We start from the raw sequence: 16263 nt of genomic DNA, 5'->3' as shown, positions 1-16263 counted from the left end.
TGAATTTAAGTATTGTGTCCATTACTGTCCACTATACGTGCATCAGTTTTCTCTGGTTTGTATAAAGATAAGGCTGTTAAAAGGCAAACTTTGTTCGAACGCAACCTATACAGCATAATGCAACCCTCCACCCTCCCAGCGATGTCCATCCAGAGATAGTTTCTTAAAATGTAATATTATACTGACTAAGCTCGAGGGATCGGCACAGATTATGCAGCACAGACAAACTGCACATTATTAGAGAGGAAGCATTCCTCAGATGGTTGGTGGATCTGGCAACCTGTTTGCTTGGCATGAATTTCCTGCATGTGTGTGTGTGTGTGTGTGTGTGTGTGTGTGTGTGTGTGTGTGTGTGTGTGTGTGTGTGTGTGGTGTGTGTGTGTGTGTGTGTGTGTGTGTCAACACTGCACACACTCCAATGTCACAGTCGTCTTCAACATCTGTTCACTTAGAAAATGAATGATTCACCCACACTGCTGCTTTTATCTTCTGCAACTCCAAACAGCTGTAATATGTATTATATACTTTAATTTGCATATTAAACATTGCAATAACAGTTGTTTTTTTTAATACTTGTGTCATTGAGTGCATCAGTAGCAGTGAGAAGAGGCAAAAAACACCATAAGAATTCTTAACACTTTACAATAACGCACACACAAAAAATAGGAAGTTAATGATAAGTTACTTGTTTTTAGAAGGGTAGTTACTGTTTTCTGAAAGAGTAACAAAAACAACAAAAAAGTAACTACCCTTCTGAAAAACAGTAACTAAACATTAACTACATAGTTTTGTGTAGGCTACCTTATTGTAAAGTGTCACCGAATTCTTAAAGATAGCCTAATCCCACATATTGAAAGGGAAATTTAGTGAATTTACTGAGCAGACGTCTTATAATATGTGGATTATACACTTACAGTAATTATCTTTGTTTTACATATTTTCTTCACATTCTTCCATCTTCAATTTTTCTTCGTTCTGCAAAGCACGTTTTAGCTCCGGTATTTAAAAATTGCTACATCAAGTTTGCCTGTCTGCTGGAGTCAGTCTACGGCGTCATGTGGATGTTCATCCAGAGACCTCGCCGCCTCTTTTTCTGGTTAACTCCGCCCACACCGAGCGCTCAAACCGGCTATTGGTTCAAGGCACCGTCCTGCCCACCGGTGGAGTTTATAACTCAATGTGAAATAAAGCAGCGGAAACCGACAGAGTGGTTGTTACAGAAGTCTACACGGTGGAGATGTTGTAAACTAAAGAGAAGAGTTTCTTACACTTTGTTCTGTCCATGAAAGAAGTTTTAAAACCGTCCCCACCGTCACAATGTGGAAACCCGCCGCCGGTGGATCAAAAAGCAACTTCAGCTCAGCAGCCGCCGCCGCGGTCACCTGTCTGCTCGTGACCGGGATGCTGGTCGTTACTGTCGGACAACCGAGCAGCGGAGACCCGGTGGAGCCTCTGGTTCCTGCAACGACGAGCGGGAATGTCTATTCGGCGTATTTCAGGAAACTCACCCGGGAGAGGCGAGCGATAAGCGACCCCCCGCTAAGAAGCGCTCCCCCCGGGCCGGTGGAGCATCTCTCCCCGGCCGACCTGTTCATAGCGGTGAAGACCACCGGAAGATATCACCGGCAGAGACTGCAGCTGCTGCTGGACACCTGGATCTCCAGAAACATGCAACAGGTGAGCCTGGCGCCTTATCAGACGGTTACCTGACACCCTGTCGTTTGGAAACAATTGAGCTGAATGTCATACAGGAAAAACATGATTTGCACATGACAAATGCAGCTGAAATAGACTCATAGACACCAAACCATTGTGGAACCAAACCATTCAGAAAGTGGATAATCATCAGCCTTTATTATGTTATTTTGTGTAGGATAATCAACAGGATGCCTAATATAAATAACACATTGAATTGACTTGATTAAACTTGAGATCCTGTGCTGTGTTTATGTTGTTTATCAGTGGCTGAAGGGTTACATGAATGAACATTTGTCTAGTACCCTCTCCTAATTTAAGATCAGAGCTTAAATGCACATGACCTGGCCTTATGCAAAGTGTGATCTTGTGACCTGTGTAAATAGTTCCTATGTCAAGGGAAGTTGTAAAATAAAGGTTTCCCTCCTGCTGCAATTGCAAGTGAGTTATAAACCATTAACCCCCTGAAATGTGAGTGGGTCGACAGGCTCTTTGATCCAGCGCATTGTAAAACAGAGATATAGAGGCCTTTGTAATGTATCAGAGGGAGATCTGAGAACAGGCCGACACCGCTGCTAACATGTTGACATTATACAAGCAGGGGACAAAAAGAGGAAAGACTATACTGTAGGACTCCAGATGGATGAATGGTCCCTGGCTTGCATTAATTAGTCTCAATTAGATGCAGATTTGTTTCAAGGATGAAAATACAACAAAACTATTGTTCAGTTGTAGTTTAGACTGTCGTCAACATGCAGAGACCCACTGTGGCGCATGATAAAAAAACAGCTTCAAACAAAAACTGTGATGTCATGGCTTTGACATAATGTTCTTTGCGGCTTTATAAGTGAAAAGAAACAAAATCCACAAGTACAATTTTAAGGTACTTGTACTTTAGTTCATCTGTCAACTTCTATTCTACTATATTTAAGAGTGAAATATTGTAATTTATATACCACCAGAATTATGAGACAGCCGTAGTAACTAGTTGTTTTTGCAAAACAGATATTGCGATGCAAAACCTTGTCTGTAAACTCATAGAATATAGTTCAATGCATGTAAAATACCTAACATCAATTAAAGAAGTTGAGATTATTATCCACCTGGACCAGGTTAAACATTAAAATGCCTCTTACACCTTAATTCTAACTCTAACCAGTAATTTAACAAAATTAATAATTTAAGAAAAGAACCATTCTTCAGGCTCAGTGTTTTTTTTGCTTAGAATTACCTTAATGATCACTGCTGATTGTTGCCCTTTATTTTTTTTTAATTAATATACTAATGACAACAGCTCTAAATCTGAATTCTTCTTCCTCAACTGATCATGGATAGATGGATAGATAGATAGATAGATAATAGATAGATAGATAGATAGATAGATAGATAGATGGACGTTGTGCATCCCAAACTGGGTAATAACTGTGTTACACCGGCAGGTATAAGAGACAAATCCATACAGAATTTAAAGAAATAAAATAATTATTAATAAAATAAAATACCAGAACACCCCAAACATATACACAGAAGGAATGAAAACAATGTGCAACATATACACAATTATTTGAAACCCTCCTTTCCTCGTCATTAAACCACCAGCCCTGTGATCCAGAGGAGTTGTAACGTGACTACTGGATTTGAGAGAGGGATGTTGAGCCTCACAGATGAAATATTTGGGATCAAAAAGACAGCTTTTTGGTGTGAATCACGGTGGTGAGTGAGTCAAAGATAAATCTGTTGCTGCAAAACACATGGGAATGTGGTAAACTGCACCCAGCGGCTTCAAAGCTCGTAATCGAATGCAGACATGACCGTGGCGCGCACAGCGGTCGCTCTGATTCCCATTTAAACCTCAGTGTTTAAGGAAGGACTCGTCCCATCTCGTGCTGCACAGAGACTGTTGACATGTAAATAGAACGTGTGTGTGTGTGTGTGTGTGTGTGTGTGTGTGTGTGTGTGTGTGTGTGTGTGTGTGTGTGTGTGTGTGTGTGTGTGTGTGTGTGTGTGTGTGTTACAGTGTCTGACGCATTTCTGCATCTGCTCTCACGGTCAGGTGTGTGTAACTCTACCTGTTTCCCAGACACACCTTTATGCTATGAGACTGCTGAGTAATGGAAACACACACAACAACACACACACACACACACACATATACACATACACATACACAAACACATTCTCACAGTGTTACCTTCACAAATGCCCTGGGAACTACCAGATTTCTCATGGGAAGTTAAAAAAGTATCTGATCACAAGGGTAAACACAGAGGCACCACCTGCCTCGGTTGTTGTTGTTGTTACCCTTGTTTCCTGTGTTGTAAAGCTCAACTCCTGGAGAACCCCCCCCCCCCCCCACACACACACACACACACACACACACACACACACACACACACACACACACTCCTCCTACTGCCTTCACAGCATGGCCCGAGCACACACTGGTATGACACACACTCAAACAGACTCAGAAGCTGACTGCTCTCCAGAGGCTTAAGAGGCTCAGAGTGGTAGAAAAAAAAGAAAAAAAAAGACTGACGAGAACTCACAGCTGGCTGAACACACAGATATGTTTTTCTCTCTCTAACAGAGGCAGTGATGTGATCACACAGTACTTGGACCAAAGATTTATGATTGAATTTGTGCTGCATGGCAGGAAGGTTGCAGAGTGGAATCCCTCTGAGCCAGGGCTTCTGACTGAGGGAGTGTGTTCAGTAAAGAGAAAAAAATATTAGGATATATTTTCTGTTCTTGTCCCTGTACTCCAGCACACTGGATTTAACGTAAAATATTGACTATGAGGTTAAAGTGCTGACTTTACAGCTTACAATCATGTGAAAAAAAGCATGAATTTTCGCTTGTTTAGGGGACAGAAAGTAAATAGAAAATGTTAATGCAAACTTGAAATTAAGTCATCCTATTTTTTTATTTGGTATCAAGTCTTTTGTAAATGATTCATATCTGAAGGCTATAATGTACAACATAAGCAGACTCTTGGCATCTTTCCTGCTGATGTGCTGCCAGGCCTGCGCTGCAGCAACTCATTAAGTACTGCTCTGTTGGTTTGCAGGTGGAAAGTCTACTTGGCATCGATGTTCGAAAGAGAAACTGTTTTATAGACTTCAAGGACACATATAGTCTTAACAACATTTAAAATACCATATTTCACTGTCTTTACTTTCTAAATAGGGATGTAAAGATTACCGGTGTAATGGTAAACCATGATCAAAATGTCGACGATAACCATTCCCGTTTACATTTAAAATATCATAATTATCACGGTGGATTACCATTGTGTGGAAACCGTGTGTATAACCCTCGTGATGTCTTCCTGTCGACCATGCAACTTTTTGTTTTTCCGAGTCAAAATGTAAAATTGAAACTTTTTTCAATGTTATATACATGTCACTTTATGCTTATTTCCCACGTTTTTAAAGCTTGTTTTAACCTTTTTTTTTCTTTTTTTTTTCAAATGCTATGCTAATGAATAAAACACCCAAATTAATTTAAAGTAGTGAACTGATCATTTGCAGAGTGTTGCAGGGAACCTCCACATTATTTCTTTTGACAATTTGGTTGAAAGAAAACCCAAATTTCTGATTTAGAAACTTTTTGGAAACGGGTCAAATTTGACCCAAGGACAACAGGACGGTTAATCCTTCCCAGCTTCATCCGAGTCTCCTGAAGTTGCCGCGCAGGCGCACTGCGTAGCCTGCAACGTGCATTTCTTGAAGCTGGAATCATGGCGGAAGGAGGAGATGACAGCGCTCAGGACATTCGTCAGCCCTCTAAGAGGAATAAGTGGGAAGCATTGGCATATTTTGGTTATTATAAGAATGCCAAAGGACAATTGATTGAAGATAGTTATCCTCCTGTAACATATTGTTATTTATGTCTTAGCTTGAATGTTTGGCTTTGTCCCTTCACTTTTCGTTGTGCTCCATCATCACATCAGCATTTTCCTGTATCAAATACTTTGGCTTATTACCAAATACCTGCAAAACTAATTACCTTCCCATCAACCTCAGCTGTATTTTGTGTTCAGAACTAATTAGCAAATGTTAGCATGCTAACAGGCTAAACTAAAGTGGTGAACATGGAAACATTATACCTGTTAAACATTGAGCTGTTATTGTGAGCATATTGCCTTGCTAGCATTAGCATTTAGCTCTAAGCAGTGCCTAAGTGCAGCCTCACAGAGCTGTCAGCCTTGCTGTCAACACTTTAGTCTTGTTTTGCCAGCACGTCACCAAACACATGCATGCTGGGCATCATTACTTTGTTTTGATTGTTTCGGGAACATTTTTGGCTTCAGTTTATTCTTGTGAAAAAATGGACAGTAACATTATACTGCCATGAAAGCTCTTTGGATACATTGTCTATCTGTTCAGGACCATTGTCCCGCTGCATTATCCTAGAATGTGGGGGCTTTGTATAAAAAAGGACTAAACATTATCCATTGTTTACCCAGTATGGCTTGAAATAGCCTAACATTGAAGCTGAGATTAAGCAGTTTAATCTCATTGTCATTGTTTCATTTCAAATCTATTGTCCTGGGATACAGAGCCAAGACAATATTTACAGACTTTGCTCTGGATGTGCACCCAGGGTGTGTGTTCACTTCCTGTGGAAAGTTGAGGGGTCTACACGGCTTCCTGAGTGCGCAGTGACCCTCAACCCTGTCACTCATCACATAAACATTCATGTACACATTCACATACACATACAACACACACACACACACACACACACACACACACACACACACATAGCTACAGAGTTGAGACCAGCTGCTCTGCTGCTGATAGACAAGAGGCTTACCTTTGTCTTGGCCTCCATCCAGTATTAGCATTGCTTGCTTGCTGCTGCTGTGTGTTTGTGTGTTGGAGCGTGTGTGTGGGTGTGTGTGTGTGTGTGTGTGAGACGAAACCTGAGATCATAAACTGTCATCCATGAACCATGATGGCGGAGCAGTGAGTGCGTGAGTGTGTTTCCCCACCGGTCACTAAAAGCCGCTGGAATAACATTAACTGCTGTGTGTGTTTGTGTTTTTTTCCACAGACGTTCGTGTTCACTGATGGAGAGGACGAGAAGCTGGGGAAAAGGATGGGTGAGCTGCACACTCACACTCACATACACACACACGCTCACAGAGCAGTTTTGCTGAGTAGCAGCAGTCTGTGAGCAGGAAAGCAGGAACCAGGCTGCTGACTGGGCAGTACTGTGTTTCCATGAAGTGCAGGAAGTCACTTTAGTTTTTATCAACAGGCCTTTCCTCATCTTACTCATGGAATTGTTTAACTTTCAATAAGGTATTCTTCTCACTATCAGACACATTGTACAACTCAATGCAGAAAAATGTGTTTGAATATTTATTAGCAGTTGGGTCATATTAGGATTTTCTAACAACTGTCTTGCTTCTGTCAAAGTTGCTTCATCAAATAGACATCTTTTCTTAACTACTATAATTCTAACACTGTGTCAGGGTTGGCTATTGATTTTTGTTTGATTTTGATCATCAGGAGCTCACATGATCAACACCAACTGTTCAGCGGCCCACAATCGCCAGGCCCTCTCCTGTAAGATGGCTCTGGAATATGACACTTTTATTCACTCTGGCAAGAAGTAAGACACACACTCCACACATACAGTACCACTTGCCCTAAACATACGCTAAGAGCATTTCCCCAACTGTCATCTGTTGCAGGTGGTTCTGTCACGTCGATGATGATAACTACGTGAACGTCGGCTCCCTCCTAAAGCTCTTGTCTCAGTACAGTCACACACAGGATGTTTACATCGGCCGGCCCAGCCTGGAGCGACCAATAGAGGCCACAGAGAGGCTCGGCACCACTGAAATGGTAAACGCTTATTGGTGGATGATATACTTTGCAGGTGCACAGACAGCAGCTGTGATTCCGATTAGAATCCTGCAGCTTCATATCCTTATTACCTATACCTATATCTACAATATTAGTCTAAATCTCTTCAAGTCTTCAAGAAAACATTCTTCAATTTACAAAAGGGTTTTAAAGAAACATCAGTTCAGTCTGTTTTTCTCCTGAGTTCAAGTAGCCACAGAGTGAGTCATTCCCTAACCCTAAGGTTCCAGCACTGACAGAGCTGTATGAGACAGAACCTTCACTCCCGCTGTGTGTTTGTGTGCAGAAGCAGGTGCGTTTCTGGTTCGCCACAGGAGGAGCAGGATTCTGCCTGAGCCATGGCCTCGCTCTCAAGATGAAACCCTGGGCGAGGTAAGTCTTCGCTTCGATAAATTATAAGATATCTGCGCCACTCTTTCAGGTAATCATCATAGAACCTCTTTTCTCGCTCTCGCTACTTCTTTCTCTGTGTAGTGATGGCACCTTCATGGCGACAGCAGAGCACATTCGCCTCCCGGACGACTGCACCGTCGGTTACATCGTGGAGGCGCTGCTTGGCGTGAGCCTCATCCGCTCGGCATTGTTCCACTCCCACCTGGAGAACCTGGGGCTAGTGTCAGACATACACAACCAGGTACACACACACACACACATACACAAACACACACACACACGCAGACTCCCTGATCTGCCGACTGTCTGAACCGCTTGTGTTGTTGTTGTCGTTGTGCACCTTTAGGTGACTCTCAGCTACGGCACAGTGGAAAACAGCAGAAACACCGTCAGCCTGAAAGGACCATTTTCAAAAAATGAAGATCCTACGAGGTAAAATATCTGTCTAGAAGTTACAGTACATAACGGTAAAACATAAACAGCTGCAACTAATGATTACGTCATGATTAATTGATTCAGTGTTTGGTCCATGCTTTTTTTTTTAAATAGTGAGAAGTGCACACTTTCCAAAAGCCAGGTGATGGCATCAAATGGCTTGTTTTGTTTGGCCAGCAATACGACATGCAAAGAAATTCAGTTCACTGTCACATAAGGCAAAGAAAAGCATCAAATCCTTACAGGAGAGAAGCTCAAATTAGAAAATGGCATTTTTTCTTAGCTAATTAATGAACTAGATCAGTAAAATAGCTTCTGTCGATCAACTAACCATTTAATTGATTCATTGTATTTTTGCCAAATGCTTATGGAGAAGAAGATTAGCACGCCCTCCGGGAATAAACTTCACCATGGTTCTGGTTACTGATGGATCTATTGTTCTTGTCCCTTTCTCCGCCATCACATCCACCGCCATTGGCAATTCACCGTCAGTGAAATCCACCGTCAAACTACAGTATGACAATATGAAGGGTAAACAGGTTTACATACACTATAAAGAGGTCAATACAAATACACTGGGGAAATACCAACCTAATACACATACTGTACCTCGCTGGCTGCATATAACCAAAAGGCAATGAGTTCACTTAAAAGTACCTGGTCTAAAAAACTAAAATAAAAAAACTTCTTTTTTACATCTTTGCTCAAAACACAAGTAACTCTTATCATCCACACGGAGAATAACTTCTTATACATGTGTGTTTCTCTTGTTGCAAACGAGACGCAAAATCTACTTTAGTTCCTAATTGTGACACTCAGTATTCATGAATGATTAAATACATTTAACCAAATCCATGTTACATAATAACAGAAATAATATGTATGGCAGTTATAAAGATGAAACTTTAGTTACGAGTCTGTGATGCTTAGTCTAACACAAAAGGCGACCTTCTCTGTATATTTACAATACAGGGGCCGTAACACATCACCGGGGGGGAACTACGCTCATGCTGACATAACAGGCCAACAAAACAATGCAAAGGATAAAACGCACACTGATCTTATCTTAGCCCTTCCTGACATTAAGGGGATTTGTTTTTTATGTGTCCAGCTTCCCTTCTTTCTTTCCCCTTCTTTGCTTTGTCCTCTAGTCAGTAATTGTATGATTGTGTATTGAATTGTCATTATTTCTGTAGCTTGTCAGTAGACACTGGTGGCAGTGTGCCTAGAGGGTGAGAGGGAGGCCTGGAGGTAATGACATAAGCTTGTTGACCTATTGATGGACTGGTTCATTGAAAAAGATTAAAAACCTATTAAAGTAATAAATCAACTTATTTATTGTGTTTTTGTAAGCTGTTCAGTCTGTTAAACGTGTACTACAATTCTTATGTAAGCGCTTCTTGTTGTGTATGTTTTACTACTATGACAAGCTTCCTGGCTTTGTTCATTGTGTGTGTGTGTGTGTGTGTGTGTGTGTGTGTGTGTGGTGTGTGTGTGTGGTGTGTGTGTGTGTGTGTGTGTGTGGTGTGTGTGTGTGTGTGTGTGTGTGTGTGTGTGTGTGTGTGTGTGTGTGTGTGTGTGTGTGTGTGTGTGTGTGTGTGTGTGTGTGTGTGTGTGTGTGTGGCTAATTGTATTCACAGTCTTATTTTGAAATCCCCAGTTGGCGGCTTCCAGGCATTGTACACTCATTTCCCTCTCTTTCTCAGGTTCAGGTCGGTCCATTGTCTGCTGTACCCAGACACTGCTTGGTGCCCCAAGCCCTGGCGACTTTAACACCCATCCAGAGACACAGACAGACCGGTGGAGGTGGGGAATAAGTAAATGTCTGGCTTAACTCAATTTTCTCTGATGGAGGAGGAAATCACTGCAGATATCCAAGAACACAGAGAGGGACTCTCACCGCTGCCCTCCTCTGGCTCACCAGTGCTGAAGAATCTCAGAAACATTTGGACATGCATGTTTCCCTCACGCCCCACAGCAGTCTGATGTTGGGAAGAGAAGAAGACTTAAGAGAGAAGAAGAAGAATAAAGGTCAAAAACATTAGAGTGGAATCAATCTTCTCATCCAACTCCCTGCAGGAATGCAAAAAAGCCCATTTTTCAAAATGTTGAATTATTCCTTCTTTTTTTTATTATACTTTTTTGGAGGTAAATTTGTGAACATGTTTCTTAGTTTTCCCATCCTGCGCCCCTTACACGCTCCAGTTTTAACCAGTTTGGACTCAATACATGGCACCGTTACAGTGAATATATGAAGGAACATCTCATAATCATTTTTTTTTTTTCAACATAGTGAAGCAAAATCACTTTTGATGGTGTTATCTGAGGTTTTATCTTGTCAGTGTTCAGTATTATCTTTTTTCTGAAGTATATCATCATGACGGAGCACTTTGCTTTTTTAATTCTGCTGTTTGCAATTCATTATGTTTTAAAAAAGACTCATCTAACTCTTTGAAAGAAAGCAAATAATGAGTATTTTCCAAAATGCACAAACTCATTCGGAACTCCTCCAGTGAGGCCTCTGTTACAAATTATTCTTCTAAAAAGGTGGACATCGCCTGCCTTTATCCATTTAAATGGCTGAATTATGATTGTTAATCTTGTTAGACTGCTTTTAAAAGTGTTACACTGTAGCAGTGTAACAAAGATATCCCCAAATGACTCATGTTGGGTCGTCTTCTATCTTTCTGTGCATTGAAAGCAATTGTTACAACCGAAAGAAAGAGTTATTAAGTTAAATTCTATCCCTTGTTAAATGAATGTATACGATGAATTGTTGCTTCTGAAGCGTACATGCTCTCTCCAGTATCTGGACTGTATGTGGACGTGTAATAAAAACTATTTTTGGTCCGTTATACATGAATGTGTTTCCATGATTGTGTGCTATCACTTTGGGTGCTACAACCTTTCACCTCGGACCTTGTTAATGAGCTGTTGGGTTCCTTTCTCCCCGAATCTACAACACCCCCACAACCACAGCCGTCCTCTTATCTGATCGAGCCATACACAAGGTCCTGGAGACTCTGTGTGTGTTCTTGTTTAACCACATTCGTGAGGTCCAAAAACCAGGAATACACTATACTTCAATAGTCCGGACAGCTTTGTGGGGCCTAAGTGCTGGACCCCAGAACTTTAAAGGGATGTTTGAGTGTTAAGACTTGGTTTGAGGATTAGGGTTAGAATAAGGTTATGGTTAGGGTGAGGGTAAGGGTTAAGATTAGGCATTTAGTTGTGATGGTTAAGGTTAAGGTAAGGGGCTACTAGGGAATGCATTATGTCAATGACGGGTCCCCACAAAGAGTGTGTGTGTGTGCGTGTGCGTGCGTGCCTGCATGCATGTGGAGTTCTTTAACGCCCGGTGACACACCAGACAGTAACAGTAATACAGTAGGCTAATGAAGTTATTCTGAGGTTTACCATGTTTCTGAGAAACACCTACTGGCTGCATGTGTGACTGTGTATTAAAATAGTCTCACTGCTGTTTGTCACAAGCCTTTTTTAATATATATTTTTTACATAATATTGTATATTTACAGACAGACTTACAACTTTACCATAATTATGGTTCATAAGTAAAGGTCCATGTACTGTGTAAACATAAGGGACAGAGATGGAGATAAATGGACTGGCTTGTTATTTTTTTTTGTCTTTACGACTACTCACTTTTACATTGTACAGGAACCAATCTCCATTCAAACACATTTACACTCCGATGGCTCAGGGATCCGGTTCCAGGGTTCTGGGTTCAACATGCAAGACATGCATCCCAGACATGGGACTGCATGGCCAGGGACCTTCAGGGACCAACCTTCTGATTGGCGGGACACCGCTCTACCACTGAGCCACAGCCGCCCAAGGACTTGATCATTCTAGGGTCCTCCTAAACTGTCCTTCCAGATTAAAGAAGAAGTAGTAATGTACAGTAGAGCTTCTTGAGTGATGTAATTGCACTAAAAGACCACTAGATGGAGATAACAGAAGACAATTTAGAGCAGGAGTGTCAAACTTATTTTCACTAAGGGCCACACTGGAAAATGAAAATCATGGGCCAGACACGTACAGCTTTTTGAAATGCTTTTATTGTATGTATGCTTTTATTGTATTGCATGTCACTTTTCTTGACGTTTGTCACATTTTTTATCATTTTCGTTGCTTTCTCTTAACTTTTGTTGCTTTTTTTTCCTTTGGCGCTATTTTTTGTTGACATAAAGCACTACAAAAGTCAACAAAAAGTTACTTATCCATCATAGAGTTTAGCAAATTAAGCAAATCTAAGATTACATTTTTAAAAGCAGGCTACCACACACCCGACTCAGTTTGAAAAACAGTTTTCTGTCTTTTTGGGTATGGCGTGGAACCTGATTAAGTTTATTGTGAACCTAAACTGCTATGTGGGCCGGATTAAAACCTGGGTCGCGTTCGGCCTGCGGGACTTGAGTTTGACACGTGATTTATAGCAGGGGTGTTCAACGTTTTTTTAAACCAAGGACCCCTTAACTGAGAGAGAGACTGAGCGTGGACCCCCTACTTCACATATTGTATAAAATGGAGTTGTATGATTAACTGGGGCTACAATAACGTGCAAGGTGGACTTAACACATATCTTTTTAGTGCATAGAAAACTAAACTAATATAATATTAATTGTTGGCACGATTTAAATCATCTTTTATGTGGCACAGTGAAAATTTGGGATGGACTGTGTGGCTGTCTTAGTGACTACCTATAGGCCAGTAAGCCTATCATCAGTGGAGATTTCTATTTGCTGATAATATGTGGGAATTATGTTTAGACATTTTAAGTTTTGAAAAAAACTTTCAAAAATTTGGAGGCCCCCCTCCAGTGACTCTCAGGACCCGCTGAGGGTCCCGAACCACCTGTTGGTGATCTCTGATTTAGAGTGTGGAGTCCATCGTTTGATGATGTAATGTAAATTCCTGGTATTACATGCCTTAACAGAGCTACAGTACACTATATTTAAATCTCAGACTATACTGATATTGCCTGATCCATCCCTCTCTATAATTGTTATTATATGTTTCTTTTAAATTTGTATATTCTATTGTATTGTTATACTGTATACTTAGCCATATTTTTATTATTGCTTACTATGCTTTTTGTGTTTATTCTTTATATGTTAAAGTGTTGTACTTTGAGAGCAAAGATTAACCGGAGTCAGATTCCTTGTTTTTTTACGGAAACCCGGCCAATAAAGTTGATTCTATCCCATGATTCTATGTACATGGCATCAGTGAGTTAGTAACAGTAGTCTATAGTAGAAAACATGATGCTGAGTAAATACGCTATAGAATAATTTTCTTTTGATCAGATTTGATATTTTTCCGTTAGCTGTGTGCGGGGTTCATTCGCATTTTAACCAACATTTTTCCATGACTTTTTCATTCATTTTCCATGACTCTACTTGATGTAATTAGTAATGCACATAATTCCTGTGGAGTCCGGTTGGGAACCAAAGGGTCGCAGGTTCAAGTCCCAGTACGGACCAAAGTACAGAGTGTGGATTGGTAGCTGGAGAGATGCCAGTTCCTGGGTGCTGCCAGGTGCTCTTGAGCAAGGCACTGTACCCCATCCGCTCAGGGCGCTGGTCCAGCACTGGCAGCCCACTCACTTTGACATCTATCCATTAGTGCATGAATAGGTCCTTAGCGTGTGTGTGTTGTGTGTGTGTGTGTGTGTGTGTATTTCCGGCCTATGTGCAGTGATTAACTAAACAGAGTGTAAATTGTAATTTCCCCCATGGGGATACATAAACAGTATAAAGTATTATTAATTATTATTAGACAATTTGAAATGAATTATAATTAATAAAATGATGGAAACTAAATCAATAAGGTAGGAAAGTGTGTATAGTGAGTTTCCAATTTGTGAAAACTAAGATGTTGCAGACGTGACAGATTCAGCTATTGGTGTGTATCTATCAAGTGACGCCAATGAACAGACTACCACAACACGCTTTGTTCACTCACATTCAAAAGAAACCCGCAGTCTTGATCAGTATGTTAAAGTTGCTTTAATTTCTTTTTTTTTTAAACATTTATTCCAGGCTGAATGATCATTACCACAGTTTTGACATGTACATCATTAATATCTTAGTTAAACCAAAATAAAAAACAGCCATAGAAAACATTGTTTGTCTGTCACATCTGGACACAGGTGTAGTTGAACTCCTGTAATCACCCCGTATACATACAAACAGGTATGTATATCAAGACAGCAGACCGGACCAGATTGGTTTTAAATCCCAATTCAAATTCCAGGAATTCAAATACAACTTTAAGTCAGGTGTGCAGATTACACTGGAATAGTTTTATTAAAACATTGCAAGACAGAGAGTCATTCACCATTAATAAGAGAGGAAAAACGCTGCTCTTGCCTTTATTCTCCTACAAAACAGCTAGCTATTATTTTATCTTTAAAGTTTGTTTTTTTACAAGACAGAGAGAGAAAAAAGGAAAGACAAAAAAACATGTTGTGATATGAAGAGTGTTGTAATAGTTTAAAAACATTATGAAAGGCCATTAATCAGTGACTAGTCCCACAGATCTTAACATTGTTTGCATTTGTCGTGCAAAAAACACTGTAAAGTACTAGACCATAGGTAGCATTGTTACCATAACATGGACATTTTCTTTCTAGTAAAATCACAAGTTTAAGATTGTCTCGCTAATACGAGAAGTGGTCATTGATTATTAATACAATATTAAAATGCGGGAATACAGGAATGGTGGTTGAAAGGTGTTTGAATGTTAGGGCTCTGCTCACTCAGCTAATTACTAATTTCCAGGTTTCTCTGAAATGCAGTTACTACTTCCTACATCACCCATAATGCAAATGGTTTTCAGTAGTGATGTCACAGCTGTGGGAGGGCGTGCAGTTACTACAGCTCTATATGTGAATGTAAACAGGACAAAAGTAGGAATGGATGGGTTTTTATAAGAAACTGTGGTGTGTGTATTTAATGTAAATGTCTGTACAGCATGTATATGTGTGTGTGTGTGTGTGTGTGTGTGTGTGTGTGTGTGTGTGTGTGTGGTGTGTGTGTGTTTCAATGTGTGTGTATGAGGGCATGCGTGGCATCTGTGTAGAAATGACTCAGGCTAGATAGGCTGGCCCTTGCTTGTTGCCAGTCAGACACACCGATCACTGTACTTACACACAGGAACACTGAGATAGAGCAATAGCCAATCACACTGCAGTGATGTCACACACACGGGTTCACAAATACAGTTTTTATACACTGTACACAGAGTTTTAGAGCGGGAGGAAAAACCACTGGCAGTGTCCCAGGCAGTGTGTTTAATTTCTCCATCTCGCAAAGTCACCTCCAAGAGAATTTGTGCTTGTGGGTAAAAACAAGAACAAAAAGAAAAGAAAGAAAGACTCACAACTGATGGCTAAAGGGTTGATCCAAGATCACCTGTAGACAAAATAAAAGCACAGGAAGAGAGAAAGAAAAAACAATATAGAAGAAAGAGAATACTACTTGGTCACAGTATCACATCCTGAATCCAGCTTATGATAAAACATAAAAAAAACACCCACTTTCCTTCATTTTGAAACACTTATGTAACATTATTTATTAGGGGCATGATTTTTTTTCAGGACTCAGGACACAACTTCCTTTCATTAATGACGGAAAGCTGTTTTATTTTTACTGCTTTTTATGTTCCTGATCACATCCCTGAAAGAAAACAAAACATTAAAGTAATTAAAAAAAAACGTTTCTGTTCCTCCTCAGTCCTGATCGTCTTCTGGGATCTTGACTGGCTTACATAGCACCTGGCAAATGTGTAGTAGCAAATTTCAGTGAGTCTTATCGGTTTTTTGTCCCATTGTTTT

The 16263-nt window shown here is 40.5% G+C and overlaps 1 protein-coding gene across 1 annotated transcript; it reads left to right on the top strand.

The window, feature by feature from the left end:
- The first annotated feature begins 1182 nt into the window (after positions 1–1182).
- LOC116697601 (beta-1,3-N-acetylglucosaminyltransferase lunatic fringe) lies at positions 1183–11264 on the top strand. The gene is made up of 8 exons (XM_032528923.1): positions 1183–1677; positions 6757–6805; positions 7218–7320; positions 7403–7556; positions 7864–7949; positions 8052–8211; positions 8317–8402; positions 10112–11264. Exons 1-8 carry the CDS (start codon positions 1318–1320, stop codon positions 10176–10178), a joined length of 1065 nt encoding a protein of 354 aa, XP_032384814.1. The 5' UTR covers positions 1183–1317; the 3' UTR covers positions 10179–11264.
- Positions 11265–16263: the final 4999 nt, after the last annotated feature.

The sequence above is a fragment of the Etheostoma spectabile genome, chromosome 2 (genome assembly GCF_008692095.1).
Source record: "Etheostoma spectabile isolate EspeVRDwgs_2016 chromosome 2, UIUC_Espe_1.0, whole genome shotgun sequence".
NCBI classification, from domain to species: domain Eukaryota; kingdom Metazoa; phylum Chordata; class Actinopteri; order Perciformes; family Percidae; genus Etheostoma; species Etheostoma spectabile.
This window is presented reverse-complemented; position numbering and strand designations above follow the sequence as displayed.